Here is a 27,016-nt window from a genome sequence, read left to right as displayed (position 1 = left end):
AGGCTATTAAGTATGGACAACAAGTGCTGGCCTAACAGTTAGGCCACATCCCATGAATGAGTAAAAATATGGATACAATGAAAAAAAAGGAATCATGGAGTTTGAGTTGAATGGGGATGTCAGTGTCTAAGATAAGTGTTTTGCAAGGTTCTTCTTTTAAGGGAAGTATTGATGGTTCAGAGAGATTTGTGATCCATGTGAAAAATGTTTCCTGACCAGAAAGAAAGTTCCAGAATGACTGCCCTTTCTGCTCCATCACAGGTATCCCATCATCCCCCTATCTCCGCCTTTTACATCAGTAACAGGAAGGACAATTTCTGTATTAGTGGCTCTATCCTGGCTCGCTCCAAATTTTATGGTAAAGTATTTAAGGGCAATCATATCTTCTAATGATTTTACTTTTAGAATAATCATTTAGTAGTGCAGACATTGAACATTGTTGGAAAAAAGATACATTTTGTCAAAGTGTGTTCCTTTGGCTATTTGCCACACTCAAGGTGGTGATCAAACTAACCAGCCTGTGTTTGCAAAATCCAAAACACACTGTCTAAGATTTGATCTGGTTCCATTTGGATAACATTTGCTAAATGATCCTGAGTATGCTAAGAATTATGCTGATAACAAATTTTGTATCGTGTAATCGGGCTCACGTTGGTATTTGTGCATGTAAGCTATACCTGTCAATATGTATACCTGTCAATTGTTCTTAATGTCTGCAAAGAACATATACACATTGTGCCTGCTTCAACTCAACAAAACAGGTAACAGCCATTCTGTAGTTCATTTCTTAGGCAATGCCTTAAATCAGAATCAAATTTAAAATTTAATCAAAGTAGTTGTTGTCAGTCATCATCGATGGCAAGATTTGTACCAGAGTCCATGTGCTAACAAATCAACACTTTCCTCTTTTACAGTACATATATTGTTTTCCTTTTACTTTGGTATTCCTTGCAAATTGTCCCAATTAAAACAACAAGAAAATCTTCAACAAAATATATCATTTTTCAGCAATCCTGAATTACCATTCTAGTTTGACGCACATTAAGGGGAGTGGGATTTGATGGGAGGAGAGGAAGAATGGCTTCCCTTTAATAGCATGAGATTGTGAAACTATCCATTATGTGAATAATGTACATAGGGGCAGCATAGTGGCTCAGTGGTTAGCACTGCTGCCTCAACAAGCCAGGAACCTGCGTTCAATTCCAGCCTCAGGTGACTATCTCTGTGGAGTTTACACATTCTCTCCCCACCCGCAACCCCCCCCCCCCCCCCCAACCTCGTCATTTGTGTGGGTTTCCTCCAGGTGTTCTGGTTTCCTTCCATAGTCCAAAGCTGTGCAGGTTAGGTGGATTGGCTTTGCTAAATTGCACATAATATGCAGTCTAGATGGGTTAGCCCTGGGAAATACAGGGCTCGAGTAGTCTCGTTTAAATATGGACCATGATCATCAATTCACCATATCACATTATCAATTAGTAATCTCACACCAACAGGAGATTCTCTCTTGAACTTGGGTCTGAAACCATTCAGTCACTTGGTTCTGTATCTGCAGCTGTAAAACACACTGGGATGATCTGTATCAAAACATTTTATGAATGCAAGTATTTTTTTCAATTTAAAGGGAGCTTGAACCTACTTCCAACCTTTGCTCCACCTGAAGTGAAAGGTGTTCCAATCCCTATATCCACACTCATCCAGATCAACACAAAAATTATTTTAAAAATGTAAGGCTTGCTGTTCAGATACATAATGGTAAAGAGGATCCTAGGGCATTTAAACTCAACATTTCACATACTGATAGTATTAATTCTGTTAAATTGTTCCTTTTCAACTGTACTCTTAATTCTGTTCAGACCATTGAGATTTAAGCTGCTTCACTTTCTGAGAATGCTTTGCTTTCCTTTTCCATTACAGGGAATTCAATGTCTGCCATATTGGATGGGAAAGCACAGCTGCGATTCCTTAACAGACATGAGGACTATATTATCACCATGCCATATGCACACTGTAAAGGTATAGTTCTGGCTGCTTATAGCCAAGGTGTCTCGACAATTTGTGGATATACACCACAGTACAGAATTCGAGAGCAGTTCTCAAAATATGATCGGAAAGGCTCTTGGAATATTAAGCACATTCTTTGAGAATATCAACCATCATGTAATCCCATTACAACCTTTAGCTGTTTCAAGAATTATAATGAGCAGTAATCTGGATTTGGTTACTAAGGCTGGCAACTTCTTCCAGTTGTCAATCATCCTCTTAAATAATTTGATTCCACAGCTTTTGTCACTCTTTCCAAAACACCTGTTAAATACAAAGACATGTATGAACCAAACTTTCAGTCAATATTGATCCCACCACCCCATCACTCTCACTGCTCCACCATTCGTGAATACTCAAGGAGCCAATTTGTCCCACTATCTTGAGCTCCCTTCCTGAGTTTTTCTGCTTTGCTAACTCCATCCCTATCTCTAAATAACTCCACAAGACCTTTTGTCTTGAACAGTGAATTTATGATTTGTGATACTTCTGTTTTCCTCAGTTTCTGTCTCCACTCTGTAAAAAGGAGTCATGATGTGGAAGTGCTGGTGTTGGACTGGGGTGAACAAGATCAGAAGTCATATGACACCATGTTATAGTCCATCAGGTGATGAAGGAGCAGCACTCCCAAAGCTTGTGATTTGAGATGGTGTCATGTGACTTCTGACTTTGTGAAAGGGTAAATCACAAAGGCCAACCTCCCATCTATAGAATCCATCTACTAGGCCCGTTGTCAAGGAAAGGCTGCCAGCATTCTCAAAGATCCATCTCTCCCTGGAAATGTTTTTCTACAACCTCTGGGAGAAGGTACAGAAGCCTGAATACACGCCAGCTGGTTTTGAAACAGTTTCTACCCTACTGTTGTTAGAATACTGAATGGAATCTCAGCCTGTACCTGAGTTGTTTTTGCCACTGTTTACCTATTATTTATTGTCTATGCTACTTAACTCTGTGATCTGCCTGTATTGCTCGCAAGACAAAGCTTTTCACTGTGCCTCGGTACGTATGACAATAAATTCAATTCAGTTCAAATTGCTGTCGATGCCCACCTTCAATGCTTCCTGCACAATTCAGTTCGGTCCTGCTTCCACTGTGTTGCCCATTTCTTAAACAAATAAGACCATAAGAAATAGGAACACAAATGCCATTTGGCTCCTCAAACCTGCTCCACAATTCGATAGGATCATGTCTGCCCTTTTCCTGTAACTCTTGATTCCCCTACTGATCAAGAATCTATTTCAGTCTTAAATATACAAAAGGACTCTGCCCCATAGCTCTCTGTAACAAAGAGTTCCAAAGACACTCAACCCTCAGAAGAAATTCCTCCTCATCTCATCTGAAATTAGCACCCCTTTATTCTGAGACTATGCTCTCTGGTCCTAGACTTTCCCATGAGGGGAAACATCCTCTCAATATTTACCCTGTAAAGTGTTTAAAAATCCTATGTTTCAATGAGATCACCTCTCATTGTTCTAAATTCCAATGAGTACAGTCCCAGACTGTTTAGCCTTTTGCTCAGAAGACAATCCCTCCATACCAAGGCTCATCCAAGTGAAACTTCTCTGAACTAATTGCAATGATATCTTTCCTTAAATAAGGAGACCAAGATTGCTCACTGTACCCCAGATGTGGTCTCACCAGCATTTTGTACAGTTGTAGTAAGACTTCCCTACTCTTATACTCCAACCCCGCTGAAATAAGAGCCAACATTCATTAACCTTCCTGGTTACCTGCTGTATGTTAGCTTTCAAACTTTCATGCACAAGTACCCTCGAGTTCCTTTCTGCTGCAGCTTTCTGCTGTTTTTCTTTATTTTAAATAATGCTCTGTTCTCTTGATCTCCTTTCCAGAACGAACAGCTTCATTTTCCCACATTATACTCCATTCACCAACATTTTGTCCACTTGCTTCACCCACCAATATCTCTCTGTAAACTGTTTGTATCCCTCTCAACAACCTGCCTTTCCATCTATTCTGTACCATCTGCAATTTTGGCTACAGTACATTCACTTCCTCCTTCCATGAAATCATCCATGATTTCACTCCCAAAGTCTTTACAAAAGCTAAAGATTATCTGTTTTTTTTTGAGCCTAGTGAAGGGTTCCAATATCTTCACACAACCTTTTACAGCCAGTAAGAATGAAGGAGCTGGATATAATTTAAAATGGAGAAAGACTGCAGAAAAATCATAAGGGGCATGGATAGGGTGAATAGTGGAGATCTTTTCCCTAGGGTGGGGAAGTCCAAAACTAGGCAGAGGTTTGAGTTGAGAGGGGAAAGATTTAAAAGGGACCCAAGTGGTAACTTGTTCATGTAAAGGGTGGTGCGTGTATAGAAGGAGCTGCCAGAGGAAGTGGTGGAGGCTGATACAATGACAACATTTAGAAGACATCTGGATGGGTTTATGAATAGGAAGAGCTTGGACACATATGGGCCTAATGCTGACAAATGGGACTAGGTCAGAATGGGATGTCTGGTTGGCATTGATGAGTTGGACCAAAGGGTCTGTTTCCATGCTGTGAGACTTGAAGCTGCAGCAAAGGGATTGGGAGTCCTTGGGCATAAATCACAAAAGTTAGCATCTGGTTCAGTGGGCAATAGGGAAGGTAAATGGAATGTTGGCTCTTATTTCAAAAGAAATGTAGTATCAAAGTAGAGAAGTCTTGCTAAAACTACTCAGACTCTATTTAGATCACATCTAGAATTTGTGAACAGCTTTGGCCCCTTTATCTAACAAAAGACATACTGGCATTGAAGACAGTTCAGGTAAGGTTCACTAGACTAACCCCAGAAACAGAATAATTTTTTAATGGGGAGAAGTTCAGTAGGTTGGGCCTGTACTCGTTGGAGTTAGAATGAGAGGTGCCTTTATTGAAACATATAAGATTCTTATGGGGATTGGCAGGATAGTTGTGGAGAGGTTATTTCCCCTACTGAGTGTCTAGGACCAGAGAGTACAATTCTCAGACTAACAGCTCACCCATTTAAGGCAGATGTGAGGAGGAACATCTGAGGGTAGTGAATGTGTGGAATTCTTTACTACAGAACTGGAGAGGTTGGGTTATTAAGTGTGTTCGTGGCTGAGATACATTTTTAATTTTAAGGGAATCTAGGTTTATGGGGAAAAGGCAAGAAATTGGAATTGAGGATTATCAGATAGTCATGATCGTATTAAATGGTGGAATGGACTCAATAGGCCAAATGACGACCTGCTCCTACATCTTATTTGACAGGGGTATCATTCTTTTTGTTCTTAGTTATGGGCTTTTATGAAACTCATGGTCTCAATCCCTCTCCACTTTATTATCTGTGCAGAGTTCAGGGTGAACATTGGACGATTTAGCAGACTTAAAAGTGGACAAATACCCAGGTCCAGATGAGTTGTATCCCAACCTGCTGTAGGAGACAAGCAAGGAAATTACAGGGTCTCTGGCCCAAATATTTTAATTGTCTCTCACCACAGTGACATGCCAGAGGACTGGAGGACAGCTGATGTGCTTCCATTTTACAAGAAGGATCGTAGAGATAGACCAGTGTGAACAATAGACCAGTAAATCTAATCTTAGTGATAGGGAAACTATCGAGAAAATAGTAAAGGTCAAAATTAATCTCCGTTTAGAGAGGCAGGCCCTGATCAGGGAGAGGCAGCATTGATTTCTCAGAGGAAGATCATGCCTAACAAATCTGGTTGATGGTTTTTTTTTGAGGAGATAACCAAGTATGTAGATGAGGATAGGGCAATTGATGTATTTTGTAAAGATTTTAGCAAAGTGTTTGACAAGGTGCTATATGGGAAACTGATAACAAAGATAAATCACATGGGATCCAGGGTAATTTGGCAAGTTGGATCCAAAATTGGCTTAGTGGCAGGAGATAGGGTGGTGATAGAAGGCTGTTTGTGTGATTGGAACCCAGTGTACAGTGGTGTCTCTCAGATCAGTTTTGGGTCTCTTGTTTGTGATTTTCATAAATGATGGTGATGAGAACGTGGGAGGGATGTTAAGTAAGTTTGTGGATGACACTAGGCTTGGCTGGGTGGTTGATGGTGAGGAGGAGCATGTAAGATGTAAATGGATTGGGCAGATTAGTGATTAGAATTTAATTCAGATAGTGTGAGGCGATGTACTTTGAAAGAGAACAAGGCAAGGGAAACTCAGAGGAATGGAGGGACCTTGGGGTGCTTGTCCACAGATAACTGAAGGTGGCAGGACAGGTTACCAGGGTGACTAAGAAAGCATATGAGGCATTACCCTTTACTGTATCAATCATGGCGTAGATTATAAAAGTAGGAAGGTCATGTTGGAACTGCACAGAAGTTTGGTTAGACTGGAGCACTGTGTGCAGTTTTGGTCACCACAATGTAGGAAGGATTGCACAGGAGGGCCTGCTGAGAAGACATACTGGGATGGAGGGTTTCAGTTGTGAAGAGAGGCTGAATAGACTCACATTGTTTTCTTTGGAGCAGAGAAGTTTGAGGGGTGGGGGAGGAGAATCCTGATGGCGTTGTAGACGATTGAGGGCTATGGACAGCATGAATAGAAAGCAGCTGTCCCCCTTAAGGGTCAATAACAAGGAGGCATAATTTTACAATGAAAGGCAGGAGTTTTAGAGGGGATCTGAGGAAAACATTTAGACCCAGCGGGTGGTGGGAACCTGGAATGCAACTATCTGAGAGGGTGATTCAGGTGGGAAATCTCAACCTTTCAAAGAAATACCTGTTATGACCCTTGCAAGTGCTCATCTGTTCAGGGCTGGAAGATGGGACTAATGTAAGTTATACTATATTTTTGACTTGATGGGCTGAAGGGCCAGTTCTGTCCTGTATGATTCTATGAACACAGATCATAGTGACGTTAGCTCTACTTTCCCTCAAAATAAGATAGCATGATTAAATATTCTGCTAACTCTTAGCATTTGGAAAAAAACTTGTTTTATCCAATTTTGAGTAAATGTATTCACTTTCTCTGTTCTAGGGCTTTTGTATGGAACACTAACCCTAGAGATGGGAGGGAAGATAACCATTGAGTGTGAAAAAACTCAGTACAAAGCAGAGCTCGAATTCAAACTGAAGGTAAGTGATAAACTTGTCCAATCTTTCAGTTACACAGCTGGATGTGTTATCATATTAATGTTTTGTGTAGAATTACAACAAAGAACGTTGACAGACTCAAACGCATGTGCTTTTAAGAAGAACTGTACAAGCAATGGAGTAGACTTCAATGCCTGAATGGTAATCTGGTAAAAGACCAGCTTATTGTAGAGCTCATTGAATCTAGTGAAATGAGAATTCAGCCGATTGCACAATGAGCCAATCAGTCCATTAGTTTAATGCCCAGGTGAGGTTTCTCTGTGTCAAAAGGCTTCTAAACAATTTGACAATTGCTCAAATACTTAGCAAACACTTCATTCTGATGCAATTGTAATTACCTCCTGTTTACTGGCAGCCTTTCCTGGGAGGCAGTGATGCTGTGAACCAGATTGCGGGAAAGATAACATTGGGAGAGGAGACACAGGCCACACTTGAGGGACACTGGGTAAGTGCTTGCAGCTATCTTGGGGTTTGAAAACAAAATCAGTTTTCTTTTTAAGAGCAATTTCTGTTTTCCTAAATTTCCTCCCAGTGAATTTTGCAAAGGTGTCTCTGATTGACTGGCAGCTCTTGGAGCTAGGAGGCAAACCCTGACATAAGGCAGGTAAGTGCCCAGTTGGGAGGCTTCAGATCGGCGTTGCAACCAGTGGGCAGGAGCACCAAAGTGACTCTTACATTCAGCACAGTGCATCAGTGTTGTGGTATTCACCTGAGTCCTTTCAGGAATTTGAACGAGTCCCTTGACTTTTCTGATATTTCACGTTTTATTTTTGGATGAGCCAAACTGCCTCGAGCATAGTCTATTAATTACATGTCGTCCCCAGGTTGCAAATAGGTTCTGTTCCAGAGTCCTATGCAGGACAACATAAAGCAGCAGTTTGTAAGTATAGGAAATGCTCATATGTCAGGTCTTTAAAGAGTCACATTCATATGTACGAGCATTCGTAAACAGAATTCCTGTGCACAAATGTTTTAAACACGTGTATGTTAACCTTACCCCCTTTAATTCATAACTATAAGGCAAAATCAGGTTTAGTTTTACACCTGAATCATGTCCTAGCCCACCACGTTACTAGTACCCTCCAGACTGAGAAGAGTTGTTATGGTCATGTGAGGAATCAATTTACTTCTCGCTTTTTTTTCTTTCTCTCTCCTCCTTCACCACAACATGGCTCTTTAGAAACAATATACTTGACAATTCAGTGAGTGTTTATCTATTAACTATTTACTGTAATCATAAAAGAACAAATCAAATAAGTTTTTTGTAAAGTTCAATAGAGAAGCAAATTAAATTATACTTGAACTGATTAAGAGAAATAATAAGATATATTCTGACTTGTATGTTTGTGTGCCCCATTCAAACACACAAAACAAATAGAGTACAGAGTGGGAAGGATTGGTTAACTAAATGGATTGTTAAAGGTTAGCCATCCCAGCTTCAGGAGTTTCTCAATTTTAATGTCTTATGCTCAATCATCATCAGCGACTTCATCAATGTCTATCATAAGGTCAGAAGTGGGGATGTTCGCTGATGATTTCACAATGTTCATCACAATTCTCAACTAACTCATCAGATACTGAAGCAGACTATGTCCAAATGCAGCAAGACCTGGACAATATCCAAGTTTGGGCTGACAGTTGGTGAGTAATGTTTGGCACACAAATGTCAGGGTTCAAACAGGGTACAAAGCTTGCAAGGTGGAATGGAGAGAGGGATCCCACATGGTCTTCACTTGTCAACATCCCCACAGCTTGTCCCCTTACTGCACAGAAAGCAGAAGTTTAAACATACACAAGATCTTCATCGTTGAACACCTCAGGGTATGGCCTTAATACTTGTTAATGGGAACAGGATATGTGGGTTTAGTCAGGTTTCATGCATTACTCCACTTGATGGATTTTTGCAGACATGGTTTTTCCATCTTAATGGATTGTGTGGAAGATACAAATTGGGTAGCTATCTTTGTTGTATCATTGTAAGATTAAGTCACCTTTAGTCTGAGTTTTTAATTCGAGTCTCCAGTTCGATTCCAAAAAAATCATTTGATATAAAATATGATTTTGTGACAAACTGTAGAGCAGATTTTTGCTGATTCCATGTTGACCTGCTATTGTTTCTTCTTCAGTGGCTGTTTTTCCTTACCAAATGAATTGAGGAAGTCTTGTGTTTTTGATGATAATGATGATAATCTGGACATTGTTTGGCTTAGTGATGATGGATCACGCTCTCCACCAGACTGACCTGCCTCTCACTGAGCTGAACTTTACAAAGGATGGAGGCATCACAGATTTGCCCCACAGACATTTAATGGCTGTTGGGACTTTAATTAGGCTGAGGCAGCACTTCCATTGCATTTGAGAGGTAGTCTAACCTCTGAGAGCTGTTGACCAATCAAATGGCCAACTGCTCTGTTGGCCTTAGAGAGTAGTGGCCAATCCCATGAAGAGGAGGTGGTCAGGCAGGGTGGGTAGTAACTGGCATACTGCTACTGCAGTGTGCCCTGGTTTCATCCACTTCCTTTTCCACATCATTTCCAACCCTCTCACTGCCCCCCCAATTCCATCCACACACAGCTGTAATCGCATATGTGAAGAACTGTGATATTTCCTGACCAGATCTGAGCCCACCTATAATCACTGCACTGATTGACATTTTGAAAGGGCAAAGCCAATGAAACCGAATGACCAAACTGGCTGTACCTTACCTGAACAAGTTAGCCAAAGATGGTTGGTCAGGAGAGCAGTTTGAAACCTTGTGACAGATGTGTAGAAGGTCATGAACCTCAGTTAAGAATTGTTGCTATACCTGACCTGAATTTCTGATGGATAATGAAGGGACAGAACCCATTACTCTTTCATCTTATTCTTGCTGCACTTGACTTGGAGCAGTGTTGAACCTGTAAACTTCTTTTGTGTGATCATCGTGAAGTTCACTAAAATTGTTTAAAACTAAAAATTAGCATATTAGGAAGTGGAGTGAGCATCCTTGTCATGATACTATTTTTGTCCCCTTCTGCTACAGGATCGGGATGTGTATATCCATGAAAAGAATGCTGGATTCTCTGCTAAATTCTGGAGTGTCACCAGTGAGATTCGAAAACAGCGTCTAGTGCGGCATGTTGTATGTTTGGAGGAGCAGGACGACTTTGAGTCTGAAAGGTATGTCAAGCAGGCAAAAATACAATGACATCTTTAGATAAACAATGAGCAAAGGAAGTAGTTTTGAAGCGAACCTACCACGCACCTTAATTGCTGGGGGACTTTCTTCATTCCTTTTTTTGTTGTAAAAGCAGCTTCAGGAAGCAAGTCTAAAGCTACAATCTGACTCCAGTTGAACTGATGCTTCAGTCAGTTTTAATTAGTTTCGCTTCAGAGTCAGTGTTTGGATTTAAGATCTATTCAGGATTTGAGTACATGATCTATGTTGGTACCTCAGGGCCCTCCTTAAAATACCATGTGAAACTGTGGTGATGAGTCTACGTTTTGGGATGGACAGTTCTGGTGTCCTAGATAACATGTCTCCCTCACTCTTAACAAAATTAACATCAAAATAAAAACAAGGAACTGCAAATGCTGGAAATCTGATACAAAAACAAAGTGCCGGACAAACTCAGCAGGTCCAGCAGCATCTGTAGAGAGAGAAACTGAGTTAACGTCAAGTCCAGTGACACTGAATCAGATCTCTGTTTCATTAATTCTTTTTTTTTCACTCTCTATAAATGCTGCCAGACCTGCTGAGTTTCTCCAGTACTTAAACAAGTTCATTTGATTTTAGTTTTTAAAAAAAAAATCTTCTTACTACTTGTATGACTGTGCTGTGTTTGGTTCATTGCCATATTATACAATTACTGCATTTAAATTAATAATTTGTGAGTGAACCATTCTGAGATACTTATGAAAAATGTAGTAATAAGCATCTCTCTTTTACCTTTTGTTAAACAGTTGCATTTTGAGCTAAACTGGCTGAGCAGTCCTCCAGTGGGAAGTTTAGTACTGTGTAACCTGACCCATGTCTCTTTTGAAGGTGAAAGTAAGGACTGCAGATGCTGGATATTCGAGTCGAGAGTGTGGTGTTGAAAAAGCACAGCAGGTCAGGCAGCATGCGAGGAACAGGAGAATCGATGTTTCTGGCAAAAACCCTTTTTCAGGAATGGAAGGGCTTTTGCCCAAAACATCAATTCTCCTGCTCCTCAGATGCTGCCCGACCTGCTGTGCTTTTCCAGCACCACTCTGCCTTCTCTGAATTCCATCACATTTTTTTAAATGGTTAAAATTTAGAGGAAATTATCATTTGTGATTCCAACAGTGGTGTGTCGTAATCTGATTCTTCAGTATTTAACAAAGTGCAGTTGTTATAGCAGCTGAGTCCTGGTTGACTTCGGTATTCTAACCAACACTCTTTATATGTCAATATGCTGAATACATCAACCAGGACTTTGCCTGCTTTATTATTAATGGATTCTTTACAGCTTCCACAGTTCCGAACCTGGTTTAATAGCTTCCACTGGTTTAATAGCTTCTTTGTAGCTACGAAGTCATAATGTACCCTTGTGTTAACAAATACTATGTTAGAACAGTGTATGATATCACCTACACTAATGTGTACTTTGAAGCACCAAGAACCTGGAATGTCCTTTTGTCAATGGATTCTACTTAATAGCTGGGAACTCGCTTTTCAGTGAGTTTGATACGTTGTGCAGTATTAAAGAGAGAGTTTGTAATCTTTTCTGCTGTTCTTCCAGGTTGTGGCAGCAAGTGACGAGAGCAATAAAGAACCGTGATCAGGAACAGGCGACGCTGGAGAAATTTATTTTGGAGGAAGCACAACGCAAAGCTGCCAAAGAACGTAATGATAAGCATGAGGAATGGGTGTCACGACTATTCCAGCAGGATGTGGTGACAAAGAACTGGCGGTATAAATTCACAGAGTACGTGCCCTTTGTCTCTCACATTGAATACAAAGAAGGAAATACAATTAATAATTCTGTCACATGCCCTGCAGGATGGATGAAGATACCATCCAATGAATAAGGTGTTCCACGAGCAAGAAATTACTCCAGTTTCCTGTATTTATTTAGCTGAGCTGCTTTACAGCCATTTCACTGGCACTCGGAGGAGACTAAAAGAATTATGTAGGTATCTTTTGCAGATGGCCTCACTGAAAAGTGTATATGGGTAGATGTCAGAAGAGGATATGACTGACCTCAGCTGTGATGTCCGTCCCATTGCTACATGGTCTGTTGTCACTGTGGTTGGGATTTTTCACTTCTGTGTTAACCAGCCTGGACAATTTTCTTGTCCTCTTTAATGAAAATATCAATCTCATATTTTAGGATCGCCCACAAAGAAAGATCATTTGCTCTTCTAGCATCTGAATGACCTTATTCCACTAAGAATCAGCACCTTTGGATGAGCCCAAACAAAACAAAAAACAAATTTTGAGTAATAAATATCCTGGCTAGGTTTTAAAGTGACAACATTTGTGTTCAGAGTTCCAGATTGTTGCTGGCACTTAACAGATGGCACTGCTGATGTATTTGTATATTTTATTTTTATCCTTTCGCCCACACTTCAGTGTGTGTTCCAGCTCCTTCATCGATTTACACAGATCCATCTGAACTCAGAATGTAACGTGAGAGGTTCTGGAGTGACCCACACAACCTGTCAACTAAATCTAAATAAATGAGCAATAAATTAAACTCTCTTTCATTTTACCAGAATTACGAGGAGGAAAGATCATTGTAAATATGATTATTCTTTATTTAAAGCACTTCCAGATGGTGGATTTGACGTAGCACTAAGGTTTCTGGTAGACTGGTGTGGAATCGAGAAAGCTTCTGCTTTTGATGCTAAAAGTAGTGAGTTTACAGTCATTTTGAGCAAATACTTCCAGTCTAATAGTATTTGTGCTCTTTAGGAAGATTTACTGTTAAAATCTCATGAGTCATGTTGTAGATTATAATGTAATTCCACCTGCCATGCAATTTATAAATCTTAAATTTTGGTTCAATCTCAATCCTAGCTCTGTGTTTAGGATGACTCTACAAATACTCTCTGTTGGAAATGTTGTATTTCAAATATTTGGTGAACCTTTTGCTTTGACTGTAGAATTCCTACCTCAAATTAGAGGGAAACATAATTAGAACCCACTCTAGTTCCCAGAAATGGAGGCTGAACCTCTGCAGTTGGCATTCAGCAGGATACCTGTATTTGGTGTGTGTAGTTAGCTGCCCTCACTATACAGGTAGTGAAAGACTATCCAGTGCTCACACCTTATGGGTTTACTGGCTGCAGTAGACACAGCTATGGTCATGGCCTGTGAGACTGATCAGCCTGTGAATTCTTCCACTACTACACCCTATCCTTAAAGGAGAGCGAATGAAAATCTTAAAAATAAAATCCCAGTAATTGTCCAAGATTTTTAGAGTGAAGGAGCCAATATGTGATAGTCAAAAAATATAGTGCTGGAAAATCACAGGCGGGCAGGCAGCATCCGAGGGACAGCAGAATTGAAATTAAGCCCTTCGTCAGGAATGTGGTGGGGATGGGGGCTGAGAAATAAATAGGGTGGGAGTGATGGGAAGGTAGCTGGGAAGACAATACATAGATGCAGATGGGGAGTGAGTGATAGGTCAGAGGGGAGGGTGGAACAGATAGGTGGAAAGGAAGATGGACAGTTCAAGAGAATAGTACCAAGTTGGAGGGTTGGATCTGGGATGAGGTGGGAGGAGATGAGATGAGGAAGCAAGTGGTCGATGTTGATGCCATGTGGTTGAAGGATCCCAACGCAGAAGATGAGATATTCTTTCTCCAGTTGTTGGGTGGCTTGGATTTAGCAATGGAAGAGGCAGAGTCATGTCATTGGCAGAGTGGGAGAGAGAGTTGACGTGGTTGGCCACAGGGCGGTGGGGTTGTTTGGTGTGTGTATGTGTGACACACTTTATGCCCGAAACATCGATTCTCCTGTGCCTTAGATGTTGCCTGACCTGCAGTGCTTTTCCAGCGCCACACTTTTCAACTCTGAAGTCCAGCATCTACAGTCCTTGTGTACTCCTAGTGTGCTAAATAGAGTACAGCTGCCACTTCAGTTTAGCTCAAAAAAGGTCCTTCCCTAGTTTCCGTGCTGTATAACTCTGATTCCAGTCCATTTTTGGAGTTTTTCACAACACCCCAGAGAGGTCTATGTGCATTATGTATGATGCTTCTCTGCCTTTTTATTTTTGTCTTCCAGCGTCAGTCCTTGGGATCCAACAAATGACATTATTCAATTTGAAAAGGATGGAATCATCCAGACGAACACCCGGCACAAATCGATAACATTCAAGTCAACGGATGTGATCAGCAACAGCAGTCAAACAAGACGGCAGGTCATGATCAAAATAAACTGTAAAGTTGTACACCACAAGAAGGAAACCATTAATCCCATTTCAGCAATCTGAAAAAGCCATCAGTGAATTTCATTCCCTGGTCCATTCTTTCCCAAGAAAGTATCTACTGGCCATATTAACACTATGATAGATCCTGCCTGCACAAACATTTTAAATTTAAAGTAATTATTATAAATGTATACTCTGATTACCAAGTCCCTAACCAGTAACCATAGAAGCACTACAGTGTGGAAGCAAGCCGTTTGGCTCATCGAGTCCTCACCAACCCTCCAAAGAGCATCCCATCCAGACTCCCCCTATTCCTCTAACACTGCATTTCCCACAGCTAACCCACCTAGCCTGAACATCCCTGGGCACTGTGGGCAATTTAGCATGGTTAATCCACCCATCCTACACACGTTTTGGACTGTGGGAGGAAACTGGAGCACCTGGATGAAATGCACAACAACATGTGGAGAATGGTGACAGCGCAAACTGCACACAATGGTTGGAATCTAATCTAGGACCCTGGCACTGTGAGGCAGCAGTGTTAACCACTGAGCCACTGTGCCATGCAATAGAAATAGCTTTTTCTTATTCACCACGTAACTTTGAACAATTATCTCAGATCTTCTCTGAGCCTCTGTGATTTTTATATTTTTCCAAACCGCAAACTTGCTGTGTAACCTATGATTTGTTTAAAGTTATCATTCCCATTTTGCTTTTGTTTTATTCGTAAAAGTTTCTTTTATCAACTTTTTCTTTCATTTGTGCATCTCTGTTCACTCTTGTTGACTTTATATTTGGGATTCAAGCAGTAAAACACTTCCTTTTTTAGGAATAGAAAACGTCATTGAGTTCAATAAGATTAATCTGAGAACTTCCTAATGTACCTTTCAGGTGATTTGTTTTTGCATTCCTCTCATGGGTTGAGGCCATTACTCAATTTCTGTGTCTAAAGTAAGATCTTGGGTTAAATCCAGATCCCATAATCAGCACATTCCATCCCAATTTCCCACATAATTTTGAACACTTCTCATATCTCTTCTTTTAGCTTCCTTTGCTTTATTTAAAACAGTTCCAATTTCTCCAGGCTTTCCTCAACAAAAGATTTTTTCCTTGATAAAAGTTTACTGTATTCAGGGTATATGGGCAGAGTTTGCTGGGTCAGCATTTATCGTCATTTCTGAATTGCCCTTAAGAATGGTGTTAGTAAGCTGCCATCGTGAATCACTGCTATATATTTGGTGTAGGGAGACCCACAACATTGTGAGGGAGTTCCAAGTTTTTCAACTGGATATATTTCCAGTCAGGGTGGTATGTAAATTAGAGAGGGACTTTGCAGGTGGTGGTGTTTCTATAGTATAGCATTGATGAGAAAGGATCTACTACACTTGTCTTTCCAGATGAATTGTGGGTTTGGTAGGTGTTGTCCAAAGAGCCTCTGAATTTCTGCAGTGCATCTTGTAGAAGGTACATACTGCTGCATTGGTCATGGAGGGAGTTGAAGAGGGGGTGCTTGAAAAGCACAGCCGGTCCAGCACCACACTCTTCAACTCTGCTCTCCAGCACCTGGAGTTCTCACTTTTTCCTCATGGAGGAAGTGAATGTTTGTGGATATGTGCCAATTAAGTGGACTATTTTATCCTGGATGGTGTCAAGCATCTTCTGTTGGTGGAGCTGCACTCATTCAGACAAGTGGGAGTATTCCATCACAGTCCTGTCTTGTGCTTTGTAGATGATGGACAGGCTTTGGTGAATGGGGAGGTACTAATTGCTGCAGGATTCCTAGCTGCTAACTTGCACTTGCAACAACAGTATTTATGTAGCTCATCCAGTTCAGTTTCTGTTTAATGGAAACCCCGAGGATGATGATGGAGGATTTCGCTACAGTAGTGCCATTGAATGTGCAGGGTCAATGGGTGGATTTTGGAGGTGGTCATTGCCTGACACTTATGTAACATGAATGCAACTTGCCGCTTGTCAGCCCAAGTTTGATCTGGACTAGGTCTTTCTGAATTTGAACATGGAGACTGCCTCAGTATCAGAGGAGTCACAAAATGGTGCTGAACACCCCTGCTTCTGACTTTATGGTAGAGGCAAAGTCATTGAAGCAGCTGAAGACAGGGCTAAGACACTATCCCGAGGAACTCTTGATTGCAGCTCCTGGAACTCCTCTAACAACCACAACTATCTTCTTCTGTGTTAAGTATGACTCTAACCAGAAGAGTGTTCTTCCCCTGGTTCCCATTGACTCTAGTTTTGTTAGGTGTCTTCATGCCACACTCAAATGTTGACAGCAATCACTATCAACTCACAACTGCAATTCAGTTCTTTTTGTCCATGTTTGAATCTGAGTTAAAGTCAGGAGCAAAGTCTCCCTGGTGGAATCCAAACTGAGCATCAGTGAGTACGTTATTGCTAAAGAAGTGCTGCTTCCTAGCATTGTTGATGACCTCTTCCATCGCTTTACTAATGGTGGAGAATAGACTAATGGAGTGGAAATTGGCTGAATTGAATTTGTCATGCTTTTTGTGTACAATATGTACTTGAGCTCTTTTCCACGTGTCATGTAGATGACTGTAGCAGCTGAGCTAGAACAGCTTGGCCAGGGGTGTGGTAAGTTCTGGAGGAAAAATCTTCAGAACTGTTGCCAGAATGTTGTCAAGGCCTATAGCCTTTGTGTGGAATGAGTCAAGTAGGCTGTGGCATGCATGATGCTGGGGACCTCCAGAGAGTGTCAAGGTAGATCATCCATTCCGCACTTCTCAGGTGAAGAATTTTTGTAAATGCTTCATCCTTGTCTTTTGCACTATAGCCTGGGCTGTGCCCCTGTTGAGGATATTGTGGAGTCTTCTCCTCCATTCAGTTGTTTAGTTGTCCACTGCCATTCATGACGAGATGTAGCAGAACTGCATAGTTTAGAGATGATCCATTGGTTGTGCGATTGATTCGCTCTATCATTTGCTTGGTGCACAAGTGATTGTGTTTAAGTTCAGTTCTGTTACTGCTGATGGCCCGCACTAACTCGTGGATGCCCAGTCTTGAATGGCTAGTTCTGCTTGAAGTCTATCCCGTTTAGCACAGTTGTAATGCCACACAACACGAGAGGGTATTGACAATGTGAAGACAATACTACTTGTTCACAAGGATTGTGGGGTAGTCGCTCATACCAGTACTGTCATGGACAGATGCATTTGCTACAAACAGTTTGGTGAGGATGAGGTCAAGTATGTTTTTTTTTCCTTTTGTTGGTCCCCTCAGCACCTACTGCAGACCTTGTCCATAGTAAGGGATAAATCTAGAGGAAGAGCATAGGGGAATGGCTCTGGGTAGGTTACTCTGCGGAGGGTCAGTGTGGACTTGTTGGGCCAAATGGCCTGTTTCCACACTATATGATTTTGATGAATGTTCTAGTCTAGTAGCTAACTCTTGTAGAACTCGGCCAGCTCAGTCGGTAGAGGTGCTGCTGCACCAATCTTTGAGACGGACCTTGAAGTGTCTGACCCTTACCCATTTTAGTGCTTCTTCCAGGTGGTGTTCAACATAGAAGTGTACTGTTACATTAGCTGAGGGGGTGCTGTATAACCATCTCATTGCATCATGTCTATGTTTGACATGTGGCAATGAGATTCATGGGGTCTGGACTTCATATTGAGGACTCCCAGGTTAAGTGAGTGTATAATCCCAGGGATGATATGTAGCACATAGTCTGTAAGGAGACATTCTGAGAGTACGACTGGTAGACTACTGTTTATATACTCTGAGACAGCTGTCCCAATGTTGGCACAAGCCCCAAAATGTTAATAAGGACTTTGCAGGGCAGCAGGACTGAGTTTGCCATTGCCTACATCAGTACTAGATCATTTGGCCATTTTCATTCCTTTAGGTGTTGTAGTGGTTTGAGACAGAGTGGTTTGCTAGACCATTTTAGAGGCCAGTTAAGAGACAACCACACTGCTGAGAGTCTGGAGTCATATGCAGACCAGACCAAATGAGGTGGTAGATTTTCTAAAGGACATGAGTGAAGCAATAGTTTCATAGTCATTAGTTTTTAATTCCATTTTTTTAGAATTCCGATTCCACCATCTGCCATGCCATTGCCTCTCTTAAAATCAGGAAACATTTTACTTGACAAGTAACCTATGATTTATTTAGAGTTAGTGTTAGCATTTCTTTTGTTTTTGCCAACTTTCCCTTCATTTGAGTATCAGTATTCCAAAGCATCTCTGCTTCTACACTCTCTGTTAGCTTATTTTAATTCATTTGTGGGATATAGGTGTCGCTGGCTGATCCAGCATTAGTTGCCCATCCCTAGTTGTCATTGAGAAGTTTAGAATTAGTCTGCTCTTAGAGAGTCCTACTTGGACATCAGCAAGGCTTTTCTCGTGTTGAAACTGCAAGTGAATGTAAGAGCCCATGGGATCCAAGGAATTGGCAGAAGCAGTAAGCAGAGGCTGATGATCAAAGGGCATTTTTGTGACTGAGGAAATTAATTTCACTAGAAAATCCATTTTTTTTCATATCCCTTTGAGTTTTTTTTGTTCTGGGTCTGTACTCTGGCTGTGGGCCACTACTCCACCCTTGTGTCTAAACTAGCATTCTGGATTTAGTACACACCCTTAGGCTAAATACAGCTCACATAATCAGACCTTCCCGTTGCCACTTCCCCTTTAATATTTTCAGTTTCCATTTTCCCTCAGTGTTCCAGCAACCTAAATTCTCCCTCGTGCCATTTAGATAACCTACAGTCCCAGATAGCCTTTTTCAATGTCCAAAGATCCCACATTGCCACAGTTTTCCTAGTTTTCCCTCAATTATTCCAATCTCACCCATTACTCCATCAAAGCTACTAAATATACCACTCTTGAAGTAATGGGAGACAAAAGTTAGGGAGTTTACATATTGCATGGTTGAATAAGGTTATACTAATAATCGCCCTTTTAATCTATTGAAATTCCATTACTGAAACAAACTAATGTATCTGGCAGAATAAACTGGGGAAAAATAACTTGTGCTTTTTGTCTGTTGTATAATTCAGTCTTTTCACATCACTATCTTTTATATAGTTTAACTTCTTCATTATTTTCCTTATCTCTTTACCTAAACCTGAATTTTTATCTACGTTTTAAAACCTAGTCTTTTTCCTGTGCTTCCACTGTGCTTTACTCAGTTGGAACACACATCTCTTACTGATTTTTGGCTGACCAGGAACTGAAGCGTGTTTTTATCTTTTAGCTGAGAAGACTGAATATTAAAGTTCCAATCTAATCACAAAATATTTGACTTTATATTTTGAGTTGCTTATGTGTAATCCAGTGTAATATATCATAAAATGTTTATACTGTTTTATTCTTTCAAATCCTTTCAATGTCTTATTTTGCTTCATGTTGATGTGCCATCTTAAATGCTTAGCCTGTATATGGATGCAATTGCAAATGTATGTTGTGTTGAATTAGGGCAGCAATAAGTTAGGTCAGATTGAATTATAGTGGTCTGCATTGTTAACAAGTGCTTTCTGTTAGTAGGCCTCTGTTCAGGAATATATTGGGTGCAAAACCAGTGATTACCCGGCACCAAAAGGGTCACAGAACACAGAGAGTAGTTGTTCGACACCAGAACCAGTACAAGATGATTCATCCGATGAGGGTAGGTGCTCTGCTTCCCTGAAAATTCAAAGGGACCTCTTCATATTGCGACATTGAACTAAGTCTTGTGCTAATCGAAGACCTTGTAAATGGGCTGGAATATCCATTACCCTGAGCCAAGTACAGATCATGTACAGCAGCTTTAAGCCTGGTGGCTATCACTTGCTATTATGCTAAATGTCTGATTGTGTACTTGAAAGAGACAAATTTCCCAAATCAATTGAGGAATTGGAGCAGAATATCTTTTAAAAATTGCATGAGGATCTAAGTGAATAAACCTATTATCTGATCTAAAACTGAATGGTGCACATCAGACATTTATTCTGCGCTAAGTTAGTGGATGTCAAGAAGACCAGAACTAGTAAAATATAATTTACCTTGATTTAATGTCATCCAAGGTTTCTAATCCTGACTGCTTTCCAATGGAACCACCTCCATCCCTGAAATAATTGGAAAATGAATATACAATAGAACCCCTGTGTCCGTGGATTTGGTATCCCCAGTTTCAGTTATCTACGGTTTACCGCAGCCCGAAAATATTATATGGAACATTCCAGAAATAATTCCAGGGGGCTGCCAGGGAGGTACGCGTCCCATTTAAATGATAGGGTTTGCTACTATCCACTGTTTTGGGTATCTGCCATAGATCTTGGAATATATCACCCATAGATGTGGGGGGACACCTGTATCTACTATTTGTGAAGGCAAGATGAGGACAAGCTGTGATGGTCCCTATAAATAAAAGTACAATAAAAACAAAGTGATGGCGGCATTCAGCACATCTGACTGTCTGTGAACAGAGAAACAAAGTTAACATTGAGTCCAATATGACTCTTTCAATTTTGGAATTCCAATCAGACTTACAAAGTTAACTTTGTTTCTCTCTCCGCAAAAGCTGCCTGAGTTTCCCTAGCACTTCCGGTTTTTGTTTTGGAGCTCCAGTATCCACAGTACTTTGCTTTAACTGGAGCCCATAAATAAACTGCCTCCTTAAGCCAGATTAGCATTTCTTTGGGATTTGCAGAATCATACCATTAGTGGAAATTCTGGACAAATTATATAAGTAGTGCTTTAACACTGGTAGTTAATTGGCACAAATCCTGGAGAAATAGTGAGTGATAAAGTGAAGAGCTCCCATGCTTTGACTCATATGTAAAGAATGGGCAGCGAGGAAAGGCCTTTTCAGTTCCCAAAGCCTGCACTGAAGGAAGAACAAAGAAGAAAATTTGAAGTAAAACACAAGCTTCAATAGAAATCAGGAAGGAAAAGTATTTCAAATGCGGGAAGGCTAGGAGGAAGGATGAGGAAAGAATGGCAAGCTGGGATAAAACAAACAGTAATATGTTTTTAAGACATATTTAATAGAAGATTAGTGAAAGATAGTGAGAGGCCCATAAGGAACAAGCAGGGTGAGCTGCTCGTTGAAGCAAAGGATGTGGCAGAGGTACGAAATGATTATTTTGCTTCTGTCTTTGCCAAATTAGATGATGACGATGGTCTAGTTGAAACTGTGGGTGTTGAGCAACTGAGCAGTAAATGATAGGTAAAGAGCTGCTAAAAAGGCTGGCAGCACTCCAGTTAGAGAAATTGCCAGGCCCAGATGGGGTGCGAGATTACTGAGAAAGACCAAATTGTGAAGCCATTGACACACATTTTCCAGGCTTCTTTTGAACACAAGATTAGTCCCACTGGACTAATTGAAAATGTGATATCATTGTTTAAGGACAAAGGATAACTCAGGAAACTACAGACCTGTCATCTTGATATTGAGCATTGATGACATTGGGAAAACCGAAGGAGGCCATAATATGAGACTGGGTAAATAAATGCTTAGGGAAAAATAAATTAATACTGGACAGTCACCAAGGTTTTGTCAAGGGCAGTAATGTCTGACAAATTTCATTGGTTTCTTGGACACAGGGCAGTGGATGAGGATAGAGCAGTGGATGTTGCGTATTTGGAATTTCAGAAAACATTTGATATGGAGCCACATGGCAGGTTTTTTAGCATATTAGGAATGTTTGGGATTGATGAGTCCTTGGAAGCATGGATTAGAAATTGACTAAAAGAAAGCCGAACAAAGTTATAGATGGACATTTCTCAGATTGTAGAAGAATCGACAGTGGTATTCCCCAGGGATCAGTGTTGGAACTCTTATTTTTTTCTGATTTATGTAAATGATTTGGAGACCGATGTTAAGGGCAAAATCTCAAATTTGCAGATGATGCGAAGCTGCGGAGGAAATTGTGACAGTGATGCTGAGTAACCTCGGGCACTGCCAAGTGCACCTGGCAGATTGGTTTTAATGCAGAGAAATGTGAGGTAATGCATTTTGGTAGAAGGAACATGGAGAGACAATTAAGGCTCAATGGGACAACTTTCAGGGGAGTATAAGGACCTATAATTCTCTGAAGGTGGCCAGGTAAGCTGAAACAGCTGTTAAGGAAACATATACTTGAATTTATAAATAGAGGCATAGAGTATAAAAGGAAGTGATGCTACACCTCTAAAAATCATTGGTCAGACCACATTTGGATTATTGAGATCAGTTCTGGGCACTTTATTTAAAGCAGAATGTTCAAGCGCTAGAGAGGGTTCAAAGGTATTTTACTAGAATGCTACCAAGAATGATGGATTTTAGAAACAAAGGAATTGGGCTTGTTCCCTTGGAGCAGGGAAAATTAAGGGGTGATCTCAAGATGTCCAAAATTACGAACAATTTTGACAGGGTAAAGATATTCTGTTTCCACTAGTTGGTACTTGAGTACCTAGGGGGTCACAATTTCAAGAGAGTTAGGAGAGAGATGAGGAGAAAGTTCTTTGCTCAGAGAATTGTTAGGATTTGGAATGTGCTGTCAGGCAGATTCATAGAGGTGGATTCTGTAGAAGGTTTCCAAAGAGAGCTGGTTATATATTTGAAAGTGATGAATTTAGAGGAGTACATCGATAGGGTTGGACAATGGGACCAGCGAGGTAGCCCTTTTTGTGCCAATACAGATGTGATGAGTCAAATGGCCTCCTTCCATACTGCAAAATTTGATGATTCGAAATATGCACTTGTAATCTCAAATTATAGCAATTAAGTCTGGTCTTCAGTTTAATCTCGAGAATATAAATGGGAATGAATGTCTCAAAACAAATACAGTTATGCCTGACCTAATTTCTCATACATTTTGAGCCATGATCAGCTTGTGTAAACCCATGCATTTTTAACCTCCAAGTGAGTTTGAAATTTTCACATTTTCAGTTTCTTAACACTATATCTGGATATACTTCCAAGAGTTAGGATTGTCATTCAGTGTCATAATTAACTTCTTAATCACAATGGTACCAGACAGTTGAATGCAGAGTGGATTAGGTTGGAGCCATAACACGGGACGAGCAAGCCAGCTGGAGTTGATACAGGATACCTAACATAGTAGCCATCCTGAATTCTGCGTTGTATTTATACATTTTAAAAGATTAGTTCTTCACTTGAAATTAAAATTAGAAACTTCATGGCAGTTTCCAGTTATTGTCATACCCAAGCTCATAGTACCATCAGCTATAGTGGGAGAAATTTCTTCCTGCAATTTCATAGAATGTAAGAGTAATCTAATAGCTCCTCACCAAAGAAGAAATATTTGAACAGCACTTTCTACAAACAGGCTATGTGAAACATAAGCTGTCCACACTGGAGGGTCTTTGTTTAAGTTCCATCTCAACTCCCATGAAGTGTAATTCAGAAGAATTATACATCTGGCATTCACTTGAGAACAAATGCTTTCTTTGCAAAAGAAAAGAAATAGCATTAATGTTTCTGCTTTGAGAAAGTATTAGAGCTTCATACTCTTATATTAATTCATGTTTCTTAAAGTATCTGGTTCTCTGTGGAATTGAGGATTTATAGACAGCTGTTGATATTTACTTCATTTATACTATAAGACAGCAGCAGTATATTTAGTTGCAGCACTGAAATGTGATTGTGGTCACATTTGTCCCTCTAGCACTGTCACTAGATACACAATGGTGGTAGTGGGTAATTGTAAGGTGCTGTCCGATGGTTACTCAGGCTCCTGTAACAGCCACGCATTCGACCCATTAGTTACTCAGGTAAAAGCACATACCAATGTGTTACAATAACATAGTCATAAACCCCTGGCTGAATTGTCATTCTGTACTGGATTTTAAGAACTCTCAAACTTGTCATCCAGTGATTCTGCCAGAGATTATGTGTATGGGATCATCAGGTACAGATAATGAATAGTTTTGTTGTGATCCCTGCCAGTTGAATACATCACTCACTCCAGTTAGCTTGGCTAAAGTATGACGAGTGGGCATGAAACTAGAGGACTGACATCAATGAAATTGTTACCCGTGAATTAAGGAGAGCAGAAAAAGAGTGCTGGAAGGAGAACCAGGAATAAGGAGGCAATTTAATAAGCTTTGAATGGGTGGAAGAGAAAAGAAAATGAGGATCAACAATTGACTTAGTGTTTTATTGATTATTTGGAGCTGATGCATAATTTCTCTCAGGGTTGCTGTGTCCCAGCTGTAGAAAGGGAATGAATGAGCTCAAAGATATTCATGTGGCCATCCAATCGATACAGAAGACACAACAAGAAATTCGCAGGTAAATATTGTAGACTATTAGTGGTATCCTTTGACACCATGTGTCCTTTTACAGTCATGTATCTTTATATAATACTGCCATTGTATAGCTTAGTACTGGCTGAATGGTTGATTACAGGTATAATAAGTTCTTCCTGTCACTGACTGTTCTGACCTATTAACTGAGCAGGTGTGAACATCTGTGAAATTCTTCCTACTCAAATTTCTGGGACACTAGGTGTGGTACACAAATCTTTCCGATTTGCAAATAATATAGAGGGAATTCACAGGAGCCTGTCTCTCTAACACAGCCTTTAGCTTGAGTTCTGCAGAAGAAAAAAGGGTGGAGAGAGAAATCCTTTCTTCCAAACATGGAAATCTTCATTTGAATGTTTCACAAATACTGAATTAGCAGTTTACATTATATCCCCCTTTATATTCCTATCCATCTGAAACAGGCCTTAAATAGAAGAAAATAAACCTTAAGATCTAGCTTCTCAATGCTTCAACTTTAAATATACAAACAAGTATTAGCAAAAATTTGGAAACCTGTTCACTTTCGTAATTAGTATACTCCTTCCTGAGAAAAATACATAAATCAAAATATAAACTGGTTGCCCACTCATTTAAACCATCTGTATCTCCGTGCAGCCTGTGTCCTCTGCACAGTTTATTCTCTGCCCCAACCTTTGGTCATAAGCAAACTTTGTGTTATGTGTTGTCTCTTTACTAGTCATTAATATAAATCACAAAAAGCTGAGCCCTACTACTTCTCCTCATGGCACCCCACTAGTCACAAGCTGTCAACTTGAAAATGCACCTCTTTATTCTTTGTCATTATCACTTAGCCATTACCAACCCTCTGTCCATGCTGATCTAATACTCCCAACTCCATTTCCTTGTCATATCTAATCACCTTTAGGCTGGCACCTAATGCCATTTGGAAGCCCTAGTGTATGCTGTTTCCCTTTCTCTAGTCTGCTGGGTAGATCCAGAACAAACTTCTGATGAACTTGTTAAATAGTATTCTTTCTGAAAAAGCGTGTTGACTTAGTATGAGCAGACAAAGATTTACTAAGGGCATTGTTAATTTTTTTTGACAGATTTTAGTCCTGAAGACTCTTTAATGCTATTTTTCCACTAGCATACACTTTTATTAACACTAGGTTACCGCCTCATGCTAGTATATAATTTGTGACTTTCTTCCTTGAAGGCAAAATATTTGTTTAACGTCTCTTGTTCCTCCACCTCTCCCCCCTCCCCCCCCCCCCCCCCATGACTTCTGTATTGTACCAACATTTATTTTAGCTACACTACTTTTTACGTACTTGTAAAAGCTCCAATCTGTTTTTATTATTCATGGCTCGTTATCTCTTATTATTTTTTCTACTTATCATCAGGTTTTATTTAGGTGGCCCTTTTAAAGCATTTTCAATCCTCAGACTTCTGTTCTTTGCCTCTTTCAATACAATACAATCATTAGTGATCTATAAATGGATCTTTCTTGCTGCATTTTTGTTTTTCTTTATAAATATTTTTGTTGAACATTTTTGTATTGTTTATTCATCATGATACTCAATCTTAGCCAACATTTCCATCTCTTTGTAATTGGCTTTATTGAAGTATACAATTTTTTTTGTTTGGGCCCACAATGGTGCTTTTAAAGTTCATGTCAAATTCAATTGATTACTGTTTATTATTACATTTTTATAGTAGTCCTTTTATTAGGAGATTAATTAACCCTTCCTTGGGAAAAAAAATTCTGGTGGAAGATGGAAATGCGGGCAAATATTGTGAATCTAAATGAACAGCTGAACTATAAAACAGTCTACTTGTTTGATCTAAATGAATCAACATCTGAATAAAACTTAAATTATGCTTATTTTCAGGAACGTCGCTACACTGAAGTGGCAAGCCTGTCATCAACAGAACATGTCACGGATAGGGCTCCTGAACCCCTACTACTGGCTGGTCATCTGTGTACTTGTATCATTCCAATTAATTATCAATTATTTTTATGGGTGAACAAATGACTGCCTGTTCAATGACCACTTTGAAAGTGTTGAAGACTGTTAACAGGATCCTATTGAGAATGATTGCAGAATTCCATGGTGTAAAATGGATTACCAAGGCAACCATATATTAAACATCTGAGGAGAGAGATCGCTGGGGGGGGGGGGGGGGGGGAATGCTTTGTTCAATTGCATCCAGGGTGGAGCTTAACTGTGGTCATTATTCCTACACAGTCACCTCCAAGGACCACCAACCCTAACCTAGGCCTT

The 27,016-nt window shown here is 40.2% G+C and overlaps 1 protein-coding gene across 2 annotated transcripts in view; it reads left to right on the top strand.

Moving 5' to 3' along the window:
* Positions 1-27,016, top strand: part of cars1 (cysteinyl-tRNA synthetase 1) — a 205,681-nt gene that overhangs the window by 90,856 nt on the left and 87,809 nt on the right. For both annotated transcript variants that reach the window (XM_043706117.1, XM_043706116.1), the window contains 8 exons: positions 262-358; positions 1,915-2,013; positions 7,014-7,111; positions 7,485-7,574; positions 10,152-10,288; positions 11,872-12,057; positions 14,361-14,496; positions 20,025-20,145. In XM_043706117.1, coding sequence (XP_043562052.1) covers positions 262-358; positions 1,915-2,013; positions 7,014-7,111; positions 7,485-7,574; positions 10,152-10,288; positions 11,872-12,057; positions 14,361-14,496; positions 20,025-20,145 — 964 coding nt within the window. The remainder of the gene's footprint in view (positions 1-261; positions 359-1,914; positions 2,014-7,013; positions 7,112-7,484; positions 7,575-10,151; positions 10,289-11,871; positions 12,058-14,360; positions 14,497-20,024; positions 20,146-27,016) is intronic.

This window comes from Chiloscyllium plagiosum, chromosome 16 (assembly GCF_004010195.1).
Source record: "Chiloscyllium plagiosum isolate BGI_BamShark_2017 chromosome 16, ASM401019v2, whole genome shotgun sequence".
NCBI classification, from domain to species: domain Eukaryota; kingdom Metazoa; phylum Chordata; class Chondrichthyes; order Orectolobiformes; family Hemiscylliidae; genus Chiloscyllium; species Chiloscyllium plagiosum.
Note: the sequence above shows the minus strand (reverse complement) of the source record. Positions and strands in the feature narration are given on the sequence as shown.